The sequence below is a fragment of the Teleopsis dalmanni genome, chromosome X (genome assembly GCF_002237135.1).
Source record: "Teleopsis dalmanni isolate 2A chromosome X, ASM223713v2, whole genome shotgun sequence".
NCBI lineage: Eukaryota > Metazoa > Arthropoda > Insecta > Diptera > Diopsidae > Teleopsis > Teleopsis dalmanni.
Window position 1 is genome coordinate 45,971,253 of NC_051848.1, and position 25,640 is coordinate 45,996,892.

The 25,640-nt window shown below is 26.8% G+C and overlaps 1 protein-coding gene across 3 annotated transcripts in view; it reads right to left on the reverse strand.

Annotated features, from left to right (window-relative positions):
- Positions 1 to 25,640, reverse strand: part of LOC119688150 (uncharacterized protein DDB_G0283357) — an 83,174-nt gene that overhangs the window by 6,996 nt on the left and 50,538 nt on the right. For all 3 annotated transcript variants that reach the window (XM_038102813.1, XM_038102812.1, XM_038102811.1), the window contains 2 exons: positions 6,369 to 7,246; positions 127 to 1,632 (listed from right to left, as the gene is read on the reverse strand). In XM_038102813.1, the coding sequence (XP_037958741.1) occupies positions 127 to 1,632; positions 6,369 to 7,246 (2,384 nt within the window). The remainder of the gene's footprint in view (positions 1 to 126; positions 1,633 to 6,368; positions 7,247 to 25,640) is intronic.

Here is a 25,640-nt window from a genome sequence, read left to right on the forward strand (position 1 = left end):
CTGGGTGGTGGTAATGCTGTGTTAGAAGCTCTTCTACAATAAGGAAAGTATAAAACAAAACGAACATATAACAAAGCAAAACGAAAACAAAATTAAAAACAAAATGACAAATTTTTAAGAACTTACTCCAAGAACAAACATTATCACATACTGTTTTGGAATTAAGAATTGAGTTTGACTTGAAATTAAAATTTGCATTTGAATTAAAATTTTCTTCACTACAATTACTTTCAGAACGTGCAAAAATTCCCGCAGGCATACAATCAACACTTGAGTTCAGCCTATTCGAATTATCTATAAAATGTGCACGAAATGGATTTAAAGGTGAAAAACTCTCAACAAATACAGGTTCAGTTTTGTGTATGGAAAAAGTTTCGGACACTGAAAGAGGCTCACAGTATTTTGAGATTGGCGGATAACAGCTTGCGAAGGTTGTTGTGGTATTTGCTGTCGATCTTTGGTGTTCATTTAATTGTGTCACCATTGTTGCCTGTATATCTCTGGAAGGGTCATCGTTCGCAGGTGATCGCTCTATAACCTTTTCAAACGGATTCGTCACACAGTGTGGATATGGAGAATATATTGGTTTTTCAGCTATTGCAGCTATTCTTTGCTCTGTCGTTGTCGGAAACTTATTATGCGAAGATAAAAAATTTGTCGTTGGCGTTAATAGATCTGTTGTTTTAACAGTTTCTGGAGAATAATTCGACGAGTAAAATGCTTGTAATTGCTCCTCATTATTCACACTGGTACTATAATTATTTTTTTCGTTTTCACAACTACTGCTATGACTATAACTTGCATTATTGCTGTTGCGATTGGTAGTATCACTGCCATTGAAATGATAATTGCTACCAAGCACAGCCATTGCTGTTGCGTGTGCTGCCATTGCAAGTGGCGTGAATTTTGCTGTTTGTGTCAACGGATGTTGCTGTTCCTGCTGTTGGCGATAATGTTGTTGTTGTTGTTGTTGTTGTTGAACATATTGTTGTTGTTGTTGTTCCTGCTGTTGGCGAAACTGTTGCTGTTGCTGAACATACTGTTGTTGTTGTTGGATATAATGTTTTTGTTGTTGTTGTTGTTGTTGTTGTTGAATATACTGTTGTTTCTGCAATAATTCCTGCTGCTGCTTCTGCTGCTGCAATTGTGGATTATTAATTACACTAAGATCGTTGTGATCTATTTGAATTGGCGTGGAATAATTACTCGTTGCTGTATTTCTACTATCACTGATAACATAATTGCTGCTATTATTATTAGTGGTTTGATTATTAATTTGATATATACTTTTAGTATTTTTATGTAGGTTAGCATAATCGAAAACGATACCATCAAATGGATTGCTAAAATTACTTGTACTTTCACTAAATATCACATCGGTTGATTGAGTTTGATCATGTCTATTATTAATATTATTATCGTTAGGATTTCTATGGTTGTAGTGATTATTGATATAATATTTTTCATAACTCATATTTTCCATTTCCCTGTTATTAACTAGATAAGTATTATTCGATAAAGTGTTCTGATGTTGATGTTGCATCGGAGTATTTATGTGAGTGTTTATTGTTGTCGATACCCTTGATGTTGGCGTTTTCATTAAGTAAGCCTTGCTGATTAATTGATTATTGGCTACAGAAACAGACGTGAAAAATATTAAAAACAAAAAACTTACATATAAGCACCAATAATTGCACTCAAATATTTCAATATCGATCATTTTTAAAGAAGGTTTATAAAACATATAAATATAATAATCACTAGTTTCTTTCTATATGTTTGAAAGTAACAAATGTATTCAAATAAAATAAAATTCAATCATAAACAAAAATTTTTATGAAATGTTTTCATTTTATAATTTTCGGATGCGAAGTAATAATTTTTAAATTTAATTCAATGAAATTCAAGACGTAGATGTCATGTTATACAGACAGTCAATGTTACGTCAAAGATGAAATTGCCATTGTTTTCAATATAAATGAAAAAAATTGAGAGAAAGAAAGAAATTTCGATTAAAACACTGTTGCTCAGTGAAAATATCAGAATTTGTGCCAATTGGTCCATGCCACACTTGAGTAAAATTAAGGATTAAGTCGATTAAATTTTGCCCATGCTTTACATAATATTTTTCTTCATTTAATTATTTGATATTTTCTATTTTATATTCACACGGGTATTTTATTCTCAATGCCAGAACGGAACAGTTAACAGCGAAAGTAAAAAATATATGTGCAATGTAAGAATGCTTCTTCTGCTTTTTTTTACAAATACACACACAACTAAGCGACATTCAGATACACGTGATCTTAAAGCTGCAGAATTCATCAAGTGTAGCGAGCATCAAAAATTAATGTACGAAATTTAATTCTCAAAAATTACTCAAGTGTGACATGAGCTATTAGGAGTAAATATTGTATGTAATTTTGTGTGAATATGTAAGCATATTAACCTTTCCGATTTAAGCAGAAAAAAAATAATCAAAATTATAGTAAAAGTATGAAACAGTGAGTAATATTGTCATGATCATTCTTCAGATGACTATCTGTATAAAATAGCCCTCTGTTTTTTTTATTGGGAGTTACAAAAAAAAGTACATTTAGTCTAAATAGTCTCAATGGCAACACTGGAAATTAAAAATTAATTTTCTATTATGTTATGTTGTTCGCACATTATGATCAATACTTTATAATTAATTCAATTCTTATATATGGTAAAACAACTCAAAAATCACTTTCAATATTATTATCAGTTATGATATATCCAGAAAGGAGCACACCAAACTAATAAGTTTAGAAGATAAATATTATATTATATTACAATATATTACAAGGAACGACCCTTTTGCGATCAAAAATATTAAAACTTGATCATCCAGGGATAAAGCATAGTATACATTTTAAAACATGGCGACCACTAATAGTTTGGAATGTTGAGAAATATTGACTGGGTTTTTTATTAGTTTCTAGAATTGTGCAGTCCGACCGATATGTTTTACGAAAAGGACTAGATGTGTATGTAGCAGCAGATTTATTGAGACTGTTATCAAACCACGATTACATTTCTGTGATCAATGAATACAGGTCAATTTTTTACATAAATTATGTCTTATGCGATGTTTTATTACAATATTTTAATAATAACATCAACATATGGAATAACTGAATATAAAAGCATTAAAATGAAAAGTAGCAAGGTATTAATTTCAACAGATTGAAAAAAACTAAGGAGAAATATAAATCATTTTAATAAAATTCACTCAACGTCAGACACCGACTCCTCTGATTTATATATATCAATCATGCTACGCAGTTTTCTAATAAGGTTTACATACTTTACTTTATTAAAAGTCTATGCCTATCTATAAGACACAAGAGTAGACTCTCTTTTCCGCAAAACCTTTTTCCATGTTATAACTGATTCTATTGACTTGTTCAATGTATGATTCTTGTGTTTCAAAACTGAATTAATGGATTGGACTAACTAATTTGGACTTTATTCTGTCAACAATTAGTTTAAGGCATTTCAGTAAAATCCTTTAAACATTTTCGAAATGATTGATAACAGCACCATTGGATTATAGAAAACAAAAACTTTATGAACAGGCTTACCAAATTTTAAAACCCTAATTATTTCCAAAATTTTTAAATACGTAGGGCACGTATTTTATAATAAAGGAAACATTTATTAAATAATAAAACCTTCCACATTATATTTATAAGAATATAAATATCAACTGTTATCAAATAGAAGCCTGACCATTTTTTACATTTTAAATTGGGTTGGGTTGATAGAGTATTCTATTTTCTCAATACTGACGCGGATTAGCTAGGATGTGTTCTCTAAACTTCAATGATTTTCTACTTCATGTGTATAGCTACTATACAGTCAATAGAATCATTAAGCTTTGTTTGAAAACTTTTTCAAAATATATTTTTGTTCAATAAAAAAAATTTTCTTTCTTTAAAGATGATTCTTCAAAGTAAGATATTTAAAGAAATGGTTGGACTTCATATCAACTCGATAGATTAAGTCAACTGATATTTTATGCACTATTTAGAAATCTATAAGATCAATATAAAATATAAGATCTTGTTTGATAAGACCCAATATTTTTCAGTGATCAGTCGAGTACTGCAGAGAATGCGTTTAACATTGAAGCCCCCATCGAGAATGTAATTGTATCTCTAATTAATTGTAATCATTATTTAATTTTAAATGCTTTGATATGCTATATATTCGTATAGCACCAATCGTTAGATTATAGTATTTGACATATTTAATTCGAAGGTGTTTAGATCCAAAGGGTTTCCTACTGCATGAAACTGGATGCTACAGTTATATAGTGTTATATATAAGAAAAAAATTTTTAAATGGACATGAGCTTATTTGGTTTCTGTTATAAAGTATACATTATTTTTTTGACTTTTAAAATTAATTCAAGTTCATTTTAATGTTTCACTTAGGTTTTTTACTATTTTATAGGGCACCATTCTATTAGATGGTAAAACAGTTTTTGTTTATGCATTATACATTTTCTTGATGATATTATATCTGTGTGACTGTAATAATTTGCAGTTATCAGCGTTTTTTTTTTTTTTTTTGAGTCTAACAAGACGAAATGATTACGCTAATTAAAATATAATTTGGTTTCTTCATTACAATGGTCTCGAATTTTTGGTGCTAATCCTTAACTGCACTTCGTTAGTTTGCAGGATAATCTACCTCGCAGGTACAACATTTCACTTGTACGGATTTTTAAGCAAAAAATTTCTTGAGATCAGTCGTTATTAGTGAGCCCACACTAGGTTGTTCTTGCATTGTAGATTAAATTTACTATTTCGTACTGCTTCTATATATGTAAATAGTCAAATTAAGTATGCTTCAAATGCCATGGATATCGTTTGAAAGCTCAAATGTAAGAGGCTTTTTCATTCTTCATATATGCACAGTAAATATTTTTAACTATTAGTTCAATGGAGCTAGATTCTCTATATTATGTTAGTATATGTATCATAAGGTTGGGCACAACGTAAAAGATATAGTAATATATATGTACTGAGTGTATATTTTGTAAACGTCGCAGTTAAGAAGTTTTATTGAGTATTCATTGTTATATCTTTGACGTTTAGTCCACAAATTTGATTTTCTTAAACGGGTATGATTATATTTGGTTTACTCAGTCAGCAAATATTGGGCATTTAGGCTTTATTCTTTTTAGTCTCTGATCAGGTACTGCTTTTCGTTTTTTATTTCGATGCTTTTTGCACGTTTCTCTGCGATCCAGTTTGATTCGAGATCAATTTTCCTCATCTGTGTGGTTTTAACGTATCAGTTTACAGTCGATTGGAATACAAGTTTTGACTTTAATTCATATTCATGAAATTATAACGAAATTTGACACAGATGCCCTCTAGTACTGACAATTCCATCATTAAAACGTTGTGGACTCGCGTCACTGTAGTGAATTAGTTTTAATGCTAAGTTCATTTATTTAATGCCACATTTTAATAAAGATTTGTATAAAGGAAGAGCACGTAAGATCCATATTTTTTACGTTTAAAGTGATCATTTCACAACAAAATATTTAAAAAAAATAAAATTTACTACTTTTCGCTCGGTAAACAAAATGTCAATTTTTCTGAAGAAAACATCCAATCTTCACCGTTCCTCGTCGAAATAAAATAGCAATTGCAGTGTTTTTTTAAAGTTTTTTTTATATATAGTTTAAAATTCAAATCAAATTTGAACACTTTTGTTTTAGCTACTTAACTTCCTTAAAGTGGTCAAGGTTAGTAGAATTATTGCACATTATAAAATTCAGATGAGATTGCTGTATTTTAATACCATAAGACCCAATAGTACCATAAAACATTAGTTATTAATATTTTCTAATCATGTATGTTGAGATAAAAGCATCACACCTGCTACGATAAAATAGATGTAAAATGCAAAGCCAGAAAAAAATTTAAATTAATTACCTATATTATATTTCAAATTAATATACAAATATATCCTTGATTTAAAAAAAACCTGGATCCAATTATTAAAGAATAACATTTATGTACTATATATGCTGTTAAGTACATATATCTAAATAAAAAACTACAATACATACAAATCAAATAGAATTACCAAATACTGTTTTATAATCTAAAAAATTGATATAAATTTAATTAAAACTTTTTCCGAAGTACATTTATATATTAATTAAATAGAGAGTTAGATCTTTATAATTCATATAGTACTGGTATATAAATATATTAAGTAAACACAACATAAAAGGCATATGAAATTGAAAACAAATTGTAACTCGCAAAGAAGACAAAAAAAAAATAATGATTGGTATTATCAGATATCTAGTTTCTTACCAGCAGAGTTATATATAGGTGCATGATCGAAGTCAGCAAAATTTTCTGTATTGCCATTAGCAGTGGAATTTATTCGATTTTGCTGTGTGTTAGAATTGATATGACCTCCATTTATCATCTGTTTTGCAGCTTTGATAGGTTGAATTTTAGCATAACCATTTGATGACACTGCTGTGGCCGCTAGCGTAGCAGCCAAAGTTGCTGCCGAGTTTGTGGAGGTAGCATCGAAAATATTAGCAGAACCAAAATCGGCTACGAAATCGGAGTCCGTGCCGAAACCATTGCTTGATGTGCTGTTTGTATCCGAGAGTGCGCCAGTCGATGCTGAACCGGTACTCCCATTTAGACCTTTACTCAGCCCAAACGCATCCTGGTTTTGGTTGGACTGATGGAAACCGTTCTGATGTGGTCTACCTATTGCTGTAGATGGTGATGTTTTATGCTGTCTATTGTGTGTGTTTCGTTGAGAGGTTGGCGGTGTAAGTTGTATATTTTGAAAATTGTTATCGAACGTTGTTGTTACATTATGTTTATGATTATTATTAGAGGAACCACCAAAACCGTTTGTTAAATTCGATGTTCCTTGCATATTATTATTATTGTTGCTGCTACCATTTTGTACAATTGATTTCAATGCATTAGTTGCATTTGTTATCGATTTGAGCGGACTAGCCGGTTCCAAATAATATCTTTTGCGTTCATATTTATCAACCATCAATTCTCGATGATCTTGATGAATAACTCTTTTTGGATCCCATAAGCCAAGCCATGTTTTTGCACAGACTTCATTTCCATGCGCTTTAATGAAATCAAGTTCATCTTGTGTGAATGTAGCCATTGATATAGATTTGACTCGATGTGGTGGAGTTAAGCCACGACTGTAAAATAAAAAACAAACAAAAATTAATATCAAATGCATAAATAAATTTCATACTTAAATTATTATATTATTATTATTAATAATATTTTCATTTGTATAGAAATTTAACAAATTATGGTTTATGATTACATTCTAATATATAAAACAGCAAGTGTATTTGTTAATTAACTTTCACAACAAATTAATGAAATTCCAGGAAAAAGTGCGAACATACAAGTCAACTCTGAGTTTCAAATTTGACAGGGCACAAGTTCAATCTCTGGTGCTTGCAGTCTCTTGTATTTAGGAGATTTCCAAATAGATTCTCTTCTAATAGGTCACTGCATCCTACCAAGCGAATAAAATTGGTAAAAATATCTATCGCTGTGTGAAACGGATATTGATAGAAATTATTACATTCAGTGTAAATGCTGAAGATTCAGCAACTTGAGGATAGATTCATCCATCTTAGGAATAAACTATATGCTCTAATATATGGAACAAAATCAAGGTTCATTAAAATCTTAACAATCGATTAAAACAACTAAGTCGCGGAGGAGCATCGTAATAATACCTAATAATAATTATAAGAAAATATATTATTATTATAATAATGACAATAATAATAATAAGAACAATAGTTAATAACAAAGTAAATATAAAACATAATGGTAGTGTGAAATAAAAATTGTTTATCACTTGTTAGTGACTTTGTCAAAATATGTACTGGCTTCTATGTAAAAAAATGTTTCTACCCGGAAGTATTTGCTTAAAAGAAATTAAATTAAATTTAAAGCAATTTTTTAGCATTCTTCTAATGGCTATCTCAACACAGTTTCTTTGGTATTTTATTAAAATTACTTATAACTGCATTAATCAAAACAATGGTCACACCATTCAAACTTCAATATTATCATTATTTTTAAAACTATTTTCAATCAACCTCACAAAAGTGTAATATTCATCGTTTCTTTTTAACGTAAACAAATGTTGTTTATTGCATATAAGATCGCATTTTTAAATAAAATTAATAAATAATTAATAGTTAATAGAACTGTTCTTAAAAAAAACAATTAATTGGAAATTCCCAGTATTTGATTTTAACTAAAAATTTTATTTCATAGAATTTATTTTTTTTATTATTATTACTTACCGAAGAGTAGAAATGAAACGTGCATTGATAATTTTCTAATTAATTATAAAAAACAAATAGCAATATAAATAGTTTTTAATTAAGAAAATTGATAACAAAAATTTCAAATTGTTATTTAAATGTTAAATTCAACGCATATGCAAACGCAGATATGAATGGTCTCAATATCATTAGGATTCCTTTTCTAACTGATCTGATAGAACTGCCATTCTTCAAATTTAAGGACGAAAATGTGGCGTCTCTTAAAAAAGACGCTATTGCTGTGCTATGTGCTTCGGACTTGTAACTTAAAAGTTGTGATATCCAGATTTCCAGATCTGTTGTGATATAACAATGAGTCCGATTTTAGCATAATCACTATTTTGATATCTATAACCTTTTATTTTAGTGCAAAAAAAAAAATTATTTGTAATTGATTCAATATATAACATTTCATTCTGCATTTTAATTCAATTTATAAAAATGATTGGTTATTAATATATTTTAGAATAAAAGCATATCATTTTTATAAATTGAATTAAAATGCAGAATGAAATGATATATATTGAATCAATTACAAATAATTATATATAACATATTATATATAGATATCTACATTTATATGTAGTTTAAATTTATAGTTAGTACATAATTGAAACTAAAAAAATTGTTAAAACTCAATTTATGTCTGTGACTAAACAGTTCTTAGTATTATTGGTTCTGATTTCAGGGTATCGAGATATACAAGAAAATTAAATTGCTAAGGAAACACCGTTGGCAGAGGAATAAATAATGACCTTCCATAATAAGATGCTTAAAAATATACCCATAATCATATTCTAAGGGTAACTGAACCTTAGAATATTATAGTATTAGTGGACCAAGCTATAATTATTCAAAAACAAAAATCCTAATGTGCAGAGCTAAGATCGAAGTCGCAAAACTAATAGCAATGCTGACAGACCACAGACAAATAGACATTCATGACAAAAAAACTTGGTGTCCCTTTCAAGCAGAGACGCACGGGTTGCGGAGAAGAAAAGAAAAGAAAAATAACTAAACATATTTTAACTAACGCTCAGATCTGGCAAAAAAATTAAAACTTTTGTTTACAACTTTAACTAATGAGCTTGATGGATATTCCAAGCATAGATCTTCAAAAAAATAATCTCCTTTATTAGCTGTGCAGGTTGGTTATAACAGCTTGATCTTTATGACTAGGGATGTGATATTAAATAGGCGCCTAGGCATTACTTGGATAGAAGAGGAAGATCTGTCGGGAAACAAATCTAAAAAACCAAAGATGATTTGTATATATAAATTACAATTTAAAAATGATACTTGAAGATGACTTACAAATAAATTAATTTTAAACAAATTATTCTTTCAATATTTAAAGAGAATAATGAATTAGTATTTAAAATTGCTTAAATAGTTATTAATTTTTAAATAGTTCTCATTTAGAAATTATTTATCATAAAAAATCAATTATTTTGTCGGTTTTTCCAATAGAACATTGATCAAATCATTGTTGCTTGCATTAAATGATAAACTGGAGATTTTATATTTTAAAAATTCTGTTGAAACGGCTGTAATTAGTAGTAATTTGTTGATAAGAACAATAATGTACCTATTAGTTTACATTTATTTCAGCGTATTTCCTATATACATATCTATAGATCGCAGTTTCGGCAATTACTTCTTTATTAAAGCATGAATAATATCGTAGAATAATATGTGATGATAGTCACTGTAAGCTGTAAGCTATCGTTGTGATCGATTTATGGTATGGTTCATTATCTTGATAGAAGAAAACATGCTTTTTTCACAAAAGTTAGAAAAGTTCGAATAGAAATAAAAAGATAACAACAAAAATTTTAGTTAATTTATATAAACTTCGCTGACCATCAACGCTGTTTCGTGTATTGCTAATTACTCATCATCACTAGTCATTTTCGTTTTTTCACGATTTAGTTTAAACATACCATCCTTTCCTTTCTAAAAGTAATCGAAGAATGAAATGGTGTATGCATTACAGTCTATAGTAAAAAACTATACTGTGCATTAAAATAAATATTGCATTCTTTTAACTTAGCGACATCATTTAAAATTTAGATGGACATAACAATTATTTTTACATATCTAAGCAAAGAAAATTTTAATTGTCTCATGTTACATATATAAACTGTTCACGGCCCTTGAATACAAATAAATGATCTGTTACAAATTAGAACTTTACCACAAAGCAACAAACTAAATTAAAGATATATATATATATTATATAGTTTATATATATAAATATATGTTGAAGTAAACCATGAACATATACATATGTTATATACATATGTTATATATTAACTTATGATCGTATAAGTGGAATTCATTGCTGAGAAACTAAATGACTGGAAACAACAAATACCGTAGCGTCGCGGTCTGATAATTAAGCAGAAGACAACAGACAGCAGGCCATCACATGTCATCGTCTTAAGTACGTTACAGAAGAGACTCGAAAGCCATCTGAATGTATTGCAGACTGTCTCAAAGAGAAGCAAAAGAACAATAATATAAATAATTAAGTATACTAACTAAAACTGTGAAATGAAGTGCTACATCAAAGTGGTCGTATCAAGCAAAGGACCCGATTCCTAAAAACGAGTATTCAACGAACGAAATGGAATAAGAAAAAGGAATCATCAGACAAATAAATAAAAAATATTCCATCAGTAACATGTGTACAATACTCATATACAGGCTTCTCGTAATACAGACTATGTAAAAACTGCTGGCGATACTACTTACAGTCTTTAGTATTAATCATTAATATTTTATATACATACATATATATATATTTGCATATATCTTATGGGATGTGCTATAAACTGTTTAGACAGCAGAACAAACACTTTTTGTAATTAATTTTGCGTTTTCATTCTGTATGGAATTTAATAACTTTGCAGTCTCAATACAAAACGACTACTAAACCGGAAGTAAGATACTGCATATAAGTAATTTTATGTTGTAATGTTCTTCTCCTAACTGAAATTGTAATAAAAGTTTAAAATAAAATGGCTTAAAAATATTAAACTAACTTAGTTAATATTAGGGGTATTCGAATGTGCTCGATAAACTCGGTAAAATTTGATGTATATTTATTTTGGAGAAAATACCGCAGTATCGAGTCATCAGGTCTAATAATTTGTCGGTATTCTGTAAAATAATAGCTGATTCTTATTTCTGTAAAAGATTTGCAGTGTTCCAATTAATTATTCGTGTTCATGCAAAATAGGTTTTATACACAAACAAAGTGGATTGAAAAATACCAGGTTTAAGTATTAAAAACGCATTTTATTATAAAAATCATATTTTATGCTTCAATATAGGTCATTTTTAACTCTACACCGCGAGTCCAGGGAACTTTCAACATTTGGATACCTTTTAGGTAAAACGATTTATCAAGTCCTCCAAAATACACCTCAGTCTCCCATTCCACTTCATCATTTGATGCAAATTAAGTTTCCAGGGGCCATCTCTTCAAGTTTGGAAACAGATAATAGTCCCTCGGAGCCAAATCTGGAAAATTCGGTGTGTGAGGAAGTAATTTTAACTAAAATTAATTTATTTTACAGTGGTGTACTATTTCATTTATTTGCAAAAAACCAACCAAACATCTGATAAAGTCAAAACTTTTATATATGTCGTTCAAGACTTTTGTTCTGGCGTTCCCACTTTTTGTGAAGTCAGGTAATTATCAACCCATTTCATATATTAAAAATATATGAAATTTTTCTAAAAGCAAGGTTTTGTAGACATATTCACGACAAATTTATTATGGAGTCACATATACATAACCAGATTTTAATTATCAAGAATTTTAACAATTGAATAAGATTTAGCAGCTATTAAGTATTAATATTGCTAGTAATTCGGATAATTTCGTTAGTAAATTCCCAATAAGTCAATGTGAAGGGTATTTCAGCTTGAGCTTACTTTTTGTTTCTTTTCTAAGACGTAGGTCATTTTAGTTTAGTTAAATTACAATTATGATTAATTTTTATTCTATTTTGTAGTTGAATGTCTTGCAAACTTTTTACGCTTATTTCATTCTTTAAATAATTTGTTGAATAAATTTCATTCAGTGAATTGATCTTGACATAGTTCTATTTTTATTCATTTGTTAAACTACAAAACAACTCATTCATTCATTTGCATATTTAAGATTCTAGCATATGTTAAATGACACTTTGCTGGACGTTGAAGTACTTTAAGAACTAAAGGCCAAGACAAACGCACTTTAAGCGTTATACGAAAAGCATTCTTTAAAAAATTACGTTATATATATACCTTAGTGTTATATGAAGAACGATTAGAATCTTTATTTAATCTTTGAAATGTGCGCCGTATGTGCATGAATATTATTACTTTATGCACACATTTTTTTTTTTTTTTTGGAGTGGTATGTTCTCTTTTGTTTATTGTATTATTTTACATTTATATTAATCTTTAGTCAAGAACTAAAATTCTGATTTCAATATCATGTATTATTTTATGATTTGATATACACATAATCTCTAAATGTATTAAACCATCGAGCTACACATGAATAAAGGTAGAATAGTTAAAATAGGTCAGTTTACAAAAAAAAAAAACAGTAATAATTATCTAACGATCATAATAAATGAAAGGAATAGAGCAGAAGCGTAAGTACTGGAAGACTTCTCACTTCCCTTAACGCCAGGATATAGTTTTGCTTCACTACGTTCTTCTAAAAATGGAAGTCAGTTGTATAAGAATTTTTCAACAGTGCATTCAATTTGGTGTCTAGACCTCCAGTCACTATTTGAACTCAACAGACTGGAGCTCCGTCACCATTATGTGATCAATCTTAATTTGGTGCCCAGACCTCCAGTTACTACTTGAATTTAACAGATTTCAACTCCGTCACCATTATGTGAACAATCTTAATTTGGTGTCCAGACCTGAAGTCACTACTTGAACTCAACAGACTGGAACTCTGTCACCATCACGGATTCATAACCTCTTTTGTGGATGCAAACTCATGCTTTTAGTGCATTTCTGGCATTTTGCTCAGTGCTAAAATTTATACTCAAAATCGCAATCAAGCGCAGAGAACTCACACATCCACCTGGGTATATCACCTTCATTCTCACAGATATGCCATCTCTAGGCACTCATGCAAAAGGATCGGCAAAATATACGGATCTTGTTTCAATTAATCCAAAACTTTAAATAAGAATGAAAGATTAGAATACTCTAACTGTAATTTTGATGGAATTTAGAAAATAAATCTATAATTCAATATGTTACACTAAAATACTATTCTCATTATAAAAAAATATATGTTTAAAAAACTGAAAACCCTACAAAAAAAACTATAATTTATTCACAGTCTATACTTTCACAAATAGTGCCTTTCAAGGAAATTATATTAGTCGATAAAAATTTGACGAGTTATATATTGTATAACTTAGTGAAAGCAATTATGAATAATTTAACACTAAAATATAAATTTATGTATAACTATTCAAGCATCCTAAACAAAAGTTAATCAAAAAACTTAAATGATCAAACTGCTGATGAATGTCAAATTTGTTAAGACTTAATTGATTTTTATTGTGTGAAGTAATAGCTAAACAATAGTTTCAGCTTTGAAAAAATATAAACTATTATCAAGTGAATGCTTTATTTTTGCCAACACTCGAATAAAACAAAAGCGTTAACCAGTCCCACTATTTCTCTTGTTAGAATCTCAAAACTATGCACAAAATCGTCGAGAAAATCTATGAACACAAAAAAAAAAATTGAAACAAGGCAACTAAGAATGCGGCAGTGGTGCAATATGGGTATGCATCTAAGATTTTTTGGCATTTTGCCACTATATCAACAATCACTACAAACATTCAAACGCTTTAAAGTTAAATCTTTGAGTAAACTTAACACTTGGCAATTGATGAAGGATGTTGATCTTCTTCTCAAGTTGCAATAGGACTTGAGATATAAAAGCATAAAACTATTATTTTTTCAATGTTTGCATATTTAGATAATTTTAGTTTATGGTAAATAAAAAATTTTTTTTTAATTTTATATGTATTTATTACTTTTCTCAAAATCCATTTGGATATTATAAATCTATTTGCGATACTAAAAAATATAAATAAAAATTTTTATTTTTGACATACATTAATGTATTTTAAGAAACTATAATGTTTGTTTAAAATTTCTAGTTATAAGTACTAATTTTTTTAAAAATTTAATACTTAAAACTACCAGCCAAACTTGTACAGTTACAAATTGGCTTGAATTGTGCACAAAATTTTAAAGATATAAAATTTAAAATAAAATAAAAAAAAAAATAAAAAAAAAGTTAAAAATAGAAGTTATATATAATAAAATAATATAAAATTAAAATATAAAAAAAATAAAATTAGAAATATAATTAAAATAAATAAGAAATATAATTAAAATAAAAATAAGAAAAATAAAGTAGAAATAAAATAAAAATAAAATAAAAAGAGAATAAAAAAAATAATATATAAAATAAAATAAAAATAAAATAAGATAACAATAAAAAAAACAAAAAAATTACTATATAAAATATAATAAAAATAAAATAAAATAAAATTAAAATAAAATTAAAATAAAATTAAAATAAAATTAAAATAAAAATAAAATAAAATAAAATAAAAATTAAATAAAAATAAAATAAAAATAAAATAAAAATAAAAAGAAAATAAAAATGCAATAAAAATAAAATAAAAATAAAATAAAAATAAAATAAATAAAATAAAAATAAAATAAAAATAAAATAAAAATGAAATAAAATAAAAATAAAATAAAAATAAAAATACAATAAGAATAAAATAAAAATAAAATAAAAATAAAATAAAATAAAATAAGAATAAAATAAAAATAAAATAAAATAAAATAAAATAAGAATAAAATAAGAATAAAAATAAAATAAAATGAAATAAAATAAAAATAAAATAAACATAAAATAAAAATGAAATAAAATAAAACAAAAACTAAAATAAAATATAATAAAACAAAAACACCAATAAAAAAATAAAAAATAAAAGAAAACAAAACAAAAAAAAAATAATTTAATAAATTAAAATTAAAATAAAATAAAATTAAAAATACATTAAAAAAAATAAATAAAAATAATAAAAAATAATATAAAAAAAATAATAATAAAAAAAAAAATATAAAAAAAATAATATGAAAAAAATAATATATGAAAATAAATAAAATGACAAAAAAAAAATAACAGAAACAAAAATATAAAAAACAAATAAGTAAATAATTTAAAAAATTATATATCAATAATAATTAGCAATTATTAATTACTTTAAAACAAAATATCTATTGAACAAATAATACATGTACAGATTGTGATATGTAACATTGTAATAAAATAAAATAAAATAAAAAATAAATAGTATAAAATAAAATAAAAAGTAAATAATATAAAATAAAATAAAAAAAAAATAAGGAAGAAATAAAATAAAAAAAAATATGAGAAAGAAATAAAATAAAATAAAATAAAAATAATGTATAAATAAAAATATAAATAAAAATATAACTATTATATATTTTGTATAACAGTAAAAAAAATTTATACACAATAATAAAATAAAAAAATAAAATGAAAAAAAAAATAACAAAAAATAAAAACAACAAAAATTAAAATAACAAGAATATAAATAATGAAATTAAATATTATTTATTTAAAAATATAAGTAATTAAAACAATTATATATTGATAATAATTAGTATTAAATAAATAATTTTAAACAAAAAAAATCTGAATCCAATATATATATACAATGTTAAAATATAAATAAGGAATTTAAAAAAATTATTTATAAATTTATTATATATATAATTATTGTTATTATTGTTAGTTATACAATTACAAAATATAAATGAAAAATTTTTAATAAATATTATAAATTTTTTTGGATATATTAGTTATAAATTATGTTGTTTTTGTTTTACATTTACAGTTGATATACATATGTATATTCAGTATGGTTTACCATTTCAATATTAATAGACTTATACTGTATCAATTGAAAAACTAAATATCTTAGCTTTACTCATGCATGTAGTTAGTGTTCAACTTAAATAAAAAGTGTTTTTTTTTTAGAGATTTAGTTATTCAGTTAAAATACTGTTTTCACCGATAAATATTTTGATAATGGATACCTTATTTGTATGCAATACGTTTTCACATTTAAGTATGATTAGATTTTGTTGTACTCCATGTTTTGTTAAATTTTGGTTAATATTTCGAAACATTTTAGTTAAAAGACTAAGATTGAATTTAATCCATATTTAATGACTTTTTAGTACTACAAACAAATAGCGTTAAAATGCAAAAATTTTAATTTAAAGAAAGCAATGTAAGATACACCAGATACGATCAGGTTATAACAGAAAACATTTGATGATGGCATAATGATTTTGTGACATAGCCTTCACTTTAGTTGAGATCGCATCCTTTTAGGTTATATACTATACAGACATTGCATTGGTCATTAAACTACTCGGAAGCCTACATTCACTATATGTGATTTCATGTTAGAAAATTAGATTTCCAGATTGTGTTTCATTTAAACCAGTCGTGGAGCACATATGATGTCCAATAATAAATCAAACATTAATGGCATACAATTAACTTTCAATAAAGCGTTTTTTATGGATTTCAATTTTATTTTTAATGTTTTATTGATTATTTTAATTATCAAACCAATTAAACAACACCTGTTGCTATAAGCTACTACATTATTTTCACCTTTACTTTCATTCAAAAATCAAATTCGTTTCCGGAAGTTATCTTGTAATGGCACTCTATCAACCATTTATCGACTTGTGCTGTCTGGTTTAAGAAACAGCCTCTGTATTAAGTTTTATTCCATTAGCTTGAAAAGATTAAGAGACTAGTTTGTCTATTGACAGTTCGAACATATCAAGTTCAATCATATATGTGTATGGTCTCTTCGGATCCAATATTCGAAAAATATTATGCTGACATTGCGACAATCATCATATACCTTTTTCACATCATGTTGATGTGTAGCGTGCAAAAATGTCGCATTTCTTTGATAAAAGAACTAATATTACTCATAGGTATATATTTTTGGAGCGCCATTTTTAGCATAGTCTACCATATTTCTACATTTGGAATAACAGCACAGAAAATGATTACTTCAACAAAATATCAACATGTTACTTATACTTATACATCAGCAATAAAGTCAAATGCAAACATCTTTAATACAAGTTTTGTTTTGCTTAAACTTACAAATTTTTTTATCTTATTTTAACGCTAACTTCATTATACAATGTGACTCATTTCAACTATATTTTATGACCGGATTTTCCATATTAGATAAAGCATTCACCACTCACGTTAAATCGTTTTGTGTAAATAAGCTAGAAAAGCTGTTACCGTTGCTACAGCAACTACAGCGACTACTACAGCTACGGCAAAAGAAAGTGAAAGTTCGATATGAAAAATCACAAAAATTCAACTTACGATTCAAATACATCTAAGCAAATAAACAACTGAGCAAGCGAACACGCGAAGCAAATACCCTTCAAATAATTTACAATACAAAATCAAATTACACTGGTCTGTCTGCTGCAGTATCAGTTGTTTATATATTGTATCACTAATAGATATGTAATAATATCACATATATCACACATATATGTTATAGATACATTTCATATATTATATGCTCTTGCATAATATACATATATGTATCTCATGACTAAATATACTTTTGAATGAATTAAATGTTATTAAATAAAAACTGCAATGATATTAGAAAACTGAAATGTAAGATCATTTTATAGAACTATATACACATAACATACTTACATATTGTATATAAAATTAATGTACCTATATATGTACATGCAAAAATGTTTTATAAAAAAATTCGTACTTTTGCTTTGCTTTCTGCGAAATTAAATTTCAATAAAATTTTATTGCTTTACATGCAGACCGGTGTAAATATATAAATATCTTGTAATAAAAACACATTCGTAACATTTTGCCTCGTATGCAATTGCAATAATCTACGAGCACAACAATGGCAATTGTGCGATTGCATGGCACAATTGCCAGTTGTGTAAAGGGCCAGGGTCAAGCTTTTCGTCTCGTAAGAGGTAAGAAGTGAGAAGTAAGATATTTGCATGATATAGCGGAGAGATTTCAAACAAATCTCACAAATCTCACAAACGTTATGGCGTTTATTAGATGGTAAATTAAGCCTAGAAGCTAAATTTTTTACCTCATACTCGTATAACACACCACAAAATCAAATTTTTACAGAAGAGGAGGTACTGCACTATAATGTGTACATTCAAGGGCTTGACGAGCCATCTTACATATATAATATTTTGTCTTAAATTAATAAATTTTATTTACATTTTTTCATTTATTTTCAATTTATGTAAAAACCTCAAACATAAAATTGTGCTTGTTTTACAAGCAATTAAGATACAATTACACTGCACCACAAAAAGAAATTTTTACAGAAGAGGTACTGTACCATAAAGTGTACGTTTAAAGTGCACATATTTAGTTTTTACTTAAATTTCTTCATATATTTCAAATTTCTTAAAAGAAAATTATTGATAAATATGAATATGAATACAGTAGTTCAATAGCATACAAGTTAGTCAATTTCTATTTAGATGATTCAATAAATAAAGTTATAATTAAAAAAAAAAATATATATATATATATATTTTATTTATAAAACTTACACCATTTAAAAACAATTAAAAAAAAAATTAAATTATGTTAAATAAAACTATGTAAAGTAGGTTCTATACTACTTTTATTGACGCAACAGGGCTTAGAGATCCGCTCTACACCCCGAAAGGTGCACAATAGATTCGACGGTCACAGTGTCACATTCCTTAACAATAATAATAATTAAATATTAATTTAAAACACAATCTTAAAAATATTAATTTATTGCATTTTCAATAAATGTATATTAGAAATATTCATATATATTTAATATTCTCCTCTTAAAAAAGATACAAATATTGTTTGAAGTGTCGTGTTGATTGCATAGACTGTGCTTATAGTAAGTAAATAATTTTCATTAAATTAAATAAATTATTTGTTGTATAGATTTGAGATCAATAGATTTTGTTCGAAAGGACGGACAGACTTATTAGCTATATACAATTATATATTCAATCAATTGATTTATAACAATATACAATATTTACAATACATACTAGTTATTATAAATAACTTCATTATATATTTAATTGGAGTTTTGTGTAGTGTTTTGGATCAGTAAGCAAATTTTTTTCCCTCGCTCACATGCTCGTATTATTCAACTTCTATATGTCTAAGCTATATGATATATTAACAATACATCAATCAAGGATCTATCTTACCGACGCAGATAATTGCTAGTACTTGTGATATTTAGACGTGCTTGGTAAAAGGGTAAAATGTTGAAGTTAGAAATAAGATCTTATAATTACTTCGAAATACAGAAAACCATCAGCTGATGCTTATCATTATGAAGCGCTGCACAAACTTCCTATTTATACGAAGATGATATAAAGAAATGGATAAAGAATCATTAGATTGGCGTAACTGTCTATGGTTGTTCTCCGTTGGTGTTTTTTGAAGGTGTCATTGGTCACATTGGTCACCTAAAATTTCAATCAGAGATACAGCAAGATTTTATTCACTGGCACAAAGCAAATAGTAATAAACATTAACTGAGGGATAGTGTATCGATCGTATATTACGGTAAATAAATGCAAACTAGCCCATCTTTTAGGTATGATTAGGTATTTTTAGGTATTAAAGAAAGTTATTTTTTATGAATGAATTAATAATCCGCTGCTTTACATACGACTTGTATATAAACTGGATTATAATTAACGTTCACGTTAAAACTAACCCTATAACAAATTCTTAATAAATTTAACAAATACAAATATTTACCAAAATTTTTTAAATTAATTCGATAAAATACAATTTCTCACAAAAAAAAAACTGCAATACAAAACCACGATTTTCTCAAGAGTTATTCGAATATTCAAGGCGAATGATTCATACATTGATGCTTCTAAATGTAAAATCTCTGTTGACTTGTTCGCATAGATCAATGACTTCAAATATATATATATATATATATATATATAACTTATATAGCATGTCTACTAGTTGCAAGTCACGTGATCTAGAAGACGGTAACGCGTACGAATATTAAGTCTTTATATCAACGATGCGCTCAGTATTATGCTTCTAAAGCTAAAAAAAAGTGGTCTACCGGTGGTAAATCAATTAATGTAAGAAGTCACGCTATGGTTTCATTTCTACTATATAGTGCCATATATACATATATCTTAAAAAAATGGTATTCCGGTACTTAAATCTGATCGAGGAAGTCACGTTATAGTTCCATTTCTGGAGATAATATAGTTCAATATACATAACTTGATTATATTGTATTTATCTGATTATATTGTATATGTATGTATATATTATAAAGGACGATATAGTTTGAAAGTAAAAGCCATTTAGAGCAGTAACTGGTAACTCATGGTACAACACTTTGTAATAATGTTTTACTAAACATTAATTTGGGATTCATAAATATATATGAGTAAAATGTATGAAGTCTACGAGGATGTACATGTCCCAACATTACTTAGTACTTATGAAGAAGATGGTATGAGTTACTAGATTAACTATCAGTTCTCTAAGTATAGTTATATTGAAAAGAATATCTAGAGTATCTGTTAAAAGAAGATACTGTATAAACTGTTTAAACATAATATTTCATTTCATGATGGGCTACATTTCATGCATATGATTTCATTCTTGCATGACTGTATGACTATAGTAGGAAAGCTAATATACTCAAGTTTTTAGGTATGTGCAAATTACGTCGGGTATAAATAAAAAACGTCATTCTGGTCATATTGCAAAAAACGTTTAAAACTAAAAAAAAGCCGTACTAGACGCAAGTAGACACGAACAATTAAATATTAAGAAAACTTGTTTCTGTCGTTGCTTATACAGTTTTAGTCTTTGAATTTCTACTTAAAGTGCGAAACCTAAAAACTTGTTAAGTATCTGTACACAAAGAACATCGATATACAGCGGGTACGCAAACTACCCAGCAAGAAAATATATAGTTAAGGGGAAATATATAGCATAAAAGTCATATATGATATGTTACCAATTCATTTTAATTACATTCACTTTTACATTAGCATATATATTGCTAATGAGCATTTAATTAACAAAATCATTTAACGATATTTACAAATAAATATTGTTTTTATTTAATTGTTTACTGGGATTTAATATAATTATATGTTCAGCATATAATTCAATGTAAGTATGTAGGATATATAAGCTTACCATTTAAGTGTGTTTCAATGTATAATTAATAAACATTGTGTGAGAAGCTATTTAAAAATGTAGAAATGTAAAAATGAGTACGTTTTCTAAGCAAAACAAAGTGCAAATAATGACAATACATAGGCACCCATAAACCATTTACCTAATTTCATATGGAAACAACATTCGCGTAAATTTGCTGACTGTGTCATTTGTTCGTAACATTTTTTGTGTTAACTTTATTGTTTTTCTATTGTTTATGACTTTTTCGAAATAAACAAAACAGTACGAGGTACGAGTATAGATGAAAGCGTCTACTAACAGACATATTGTGAAACTGTGCTTTATTAAAGCAACAAAATAGATAGGTGCAGGTCAAAACTTTTTGTGGACCTACATACGTGCATATCAAACGATGAACTTCAGCTCATATGTATGTTATATATAATAAACATTAATATACCATATATGTCAATTTTAAATAAAAGAAACTATTCTTCATAAGAAGTTATTGAGAATTTACAAATAAAATCCTTTTATATAATTTAAATGAAATTTTCTTATTAAAATCTTCTTATTAAAATAAATGCAGTAGATACAATTTCGATGAAGTAATATTAAAAGTTTCTTCATTTCAGGAACATAAATATATAAGTTAAGACTGTATAGCAATCATCCTAAAGCCTGAACCACAAATGGAATCGCCAGCTTCATTCACAACATATAGAATTATTACACAAGATAATTACAAGATACAAGATTACAAGATAATTTCATTTCATATCTCATATTTATTCATTTTATAAATACTAAATTCTTCAAAACAACTTGTAACTTATATATTAGTTTGTATTGCCGATATATTCAAATCCGAACCAGTCTACATAAAATTTAATACATGTCAATAGTGAATACCTAACAGTAAAAATTTATTATAATACTAATACAATATATAACTTCTGAAGACAGACGACATGAAGTCATTGTCATGTTTTGACTCTCCATATATTATACTCTAGAATTTGAAGCATCTAGTATCAATAACAACGAATAAAGACGAATAATAAAGAGAAATTATCAGTAATTAACTTATATAGCATATGTTATAGATTTATTTTCAAAAGTACTTTATAGGGCCTCCAATATTTTTGTCACTACGTCATAAACAGAGTAGAGTATTTTTTGTGTATTGATTACACTGTCAGTAACGTATCCGGCGTTACTTATCCGACAACTGCAAAGCTGAATTTGTGTATACCGAACAAATGACAAAGATATACGATTTTATACGGTATTATTATCATTAAAGAAGGTACGGTACGGTATTATACGGTAAGATTAGATTAAAGTGACAGCTTTGTACACCAAACACCTTTAAGCACAAATAATCGCTCATTTTAATACCACAATAAATGAAACACTATTTGTACGACAGACTTCAAAAACTATCTTAAAAATAGGAGTTACAAATATTTAGTGTACTAATGACTTTTCTTTGGGAAGACGCATATTCTCGATACAAAAGCAGAGAACCAATCTCATAAATGTATAAACTTGGCTATGCTTTAAATTGGAGAAAGACAATTAAAAGAGAAACGACAGAAGCGCACAAAATATGGAACGATATATGCATAGAAGCACCTAACAGGGTGCGGTTTAAGAGAATCGTTGCGGTCCGATGCCCCGCTAGAGGAAACGGACACTAAGAAAAACTAGATAGCTAAACTCAAGTGATTTGTTTCAAACATTTATTACTTATCCAATAGTTCATAACAGAACATGACATCACTATAATGCCACAACTACTCTATTCTTCAAACATGACATACATTGCAACTTTTCTATATAACCCAAATTCATAAAGATACTCACAAGAATAACGTTATTTATGAATTAAAATCGAAATTTCAAGGCAAGTGTAAGACCATACCTTAAAAGATGTTCCAAAAGTGCCTTTCTAACTAGTAACTACGGTGGAAAAAGTGCATAATATCAAAGCAAACTATTTTGAAGTTAAATATTAAATAAATAATTATTGAAAAAAATAAAAATTCTCTAAAAGATCATATCTCGTATATGAAGTAAAAGAACTTATTTAATGCATTGCTATTAATTGAGTTGATTTTATATAATCGATATGTAGTATTTACACTATATTTTAATTAAATTGATAGTTAGGCATTACATTAATTTTAATAATAATGCAATTATTATTAATTTACAAGCAAATATTACAGAAAACATTTTACCAGTAATGTATTAGGTAATGTTTAAATAAATGCATTACCATTCACATTAATAGTAATGATACGAGAATTACATTATCCCCATAAACGTGGCCATATTATGTGTCAAATGCATTTTGCGATAAGAAGTGAAAGGTATGCAGACCTCTCTTATTTTATCACTCTACAGATTACAATCAATAATTATGTTAGTTGAAATATTTTCAATATATTTAAGCGGATTGTACATAAATACTTTTTGAGAAATGATTTTTCCAATTTAAAGTTTAACACAGTTCAAAAGTTATGCTCTACTAACTTTTCCGAAGTTAATTTAACAAAGTGATAATGTATATTTCAAATTGCAATATGTAAATACTCGTACATTACAAAAATAAGGTTGAAGTCATAAAAAAATTATTATGAAAATATTTACGTTTCTATTTAAATGTTTTTTTGTTGACAATGACTAAGCAAATAGTAATTTAGAAAAAGTAAAAAGAGTATAATTAAAAATAATTAAATTTTTTATTTAACAATAAAAGAAGAATAAAAAACTAGGAGTCTAAAGTTTAAAAAGAATCTTTCGAGTCACCTTTTCAAGATATATCAACATATTATGTGTATTTGTATATTAAATCACAAACAAATAAATTTCAAACTAAAAACTTATTGATACTTATGAATTTTTATTATATCTATTATATATCTATATTATATATCTAAATATCTATTTATTTCGCTTTTATAATGAAAATAAATTTCAATAAAATGATCAATTGGTGAAGGTGCACTGACTCTGAGCTTCAAATTTGGCAGAACACGAGTTCGATTCCTGGTACTTGCAGTCTCAAAAAATTATTTACAAATAATTAAATACAAGAATTATTTCCATGATGGGTCATTTATATTCAGCCAAAAATTCAATTAATTAAAATAATATAAAATGAATTTTTGTTGTTTTAATTCACTACTGTTCGAAAAACCTTTTTTAATAAAATATGTATAAAAACTGAATTTTCTACAGACCAAAAAATTAATGATCGAATTCAATAGTACAAATAATACAAACTGCAGTTAAAATAAACCGGAACTATATTTTTAGTCTAATATCTTTTATATTTCACATTAAATGTAAATGTTTATAGTTTAAATATGTACAATTTTTAAATTGAAAATTTGATGTGACCAGCGCTGTTTTACGTTTCAAAATTAAAGTTGAGACGATTAGATCTTAATTTAACTGCTTAAAATATGCATACGAGTACATACATATAAAATATATAAACTATTTGACCTAGTTCCATTAAAAACATTGTAAAAATCAGACCATCATCAAATTACACGTTTACAAAGCACAAATTAGAACGCGAGAAATGTGCATACTTAAATTACTGCACTTGGGCCCTACATTACTGGCTTTGTCATTTACAAGAAACTAGAAATAAATAGAATAAATGAGTCTATGCCGATGTCGATGTCGATGGATACAAGTAGCAGGCAAGACGAGCAATAAACGATAAATTGTTTTTATAATTTTAACACTCGTAAATTGGTAGAAAATTGAATTAAAAAACAATCTTCACAATACATCATTCCATACAAACAGAGCTCATTGCTGTAATGAAAGGTACAA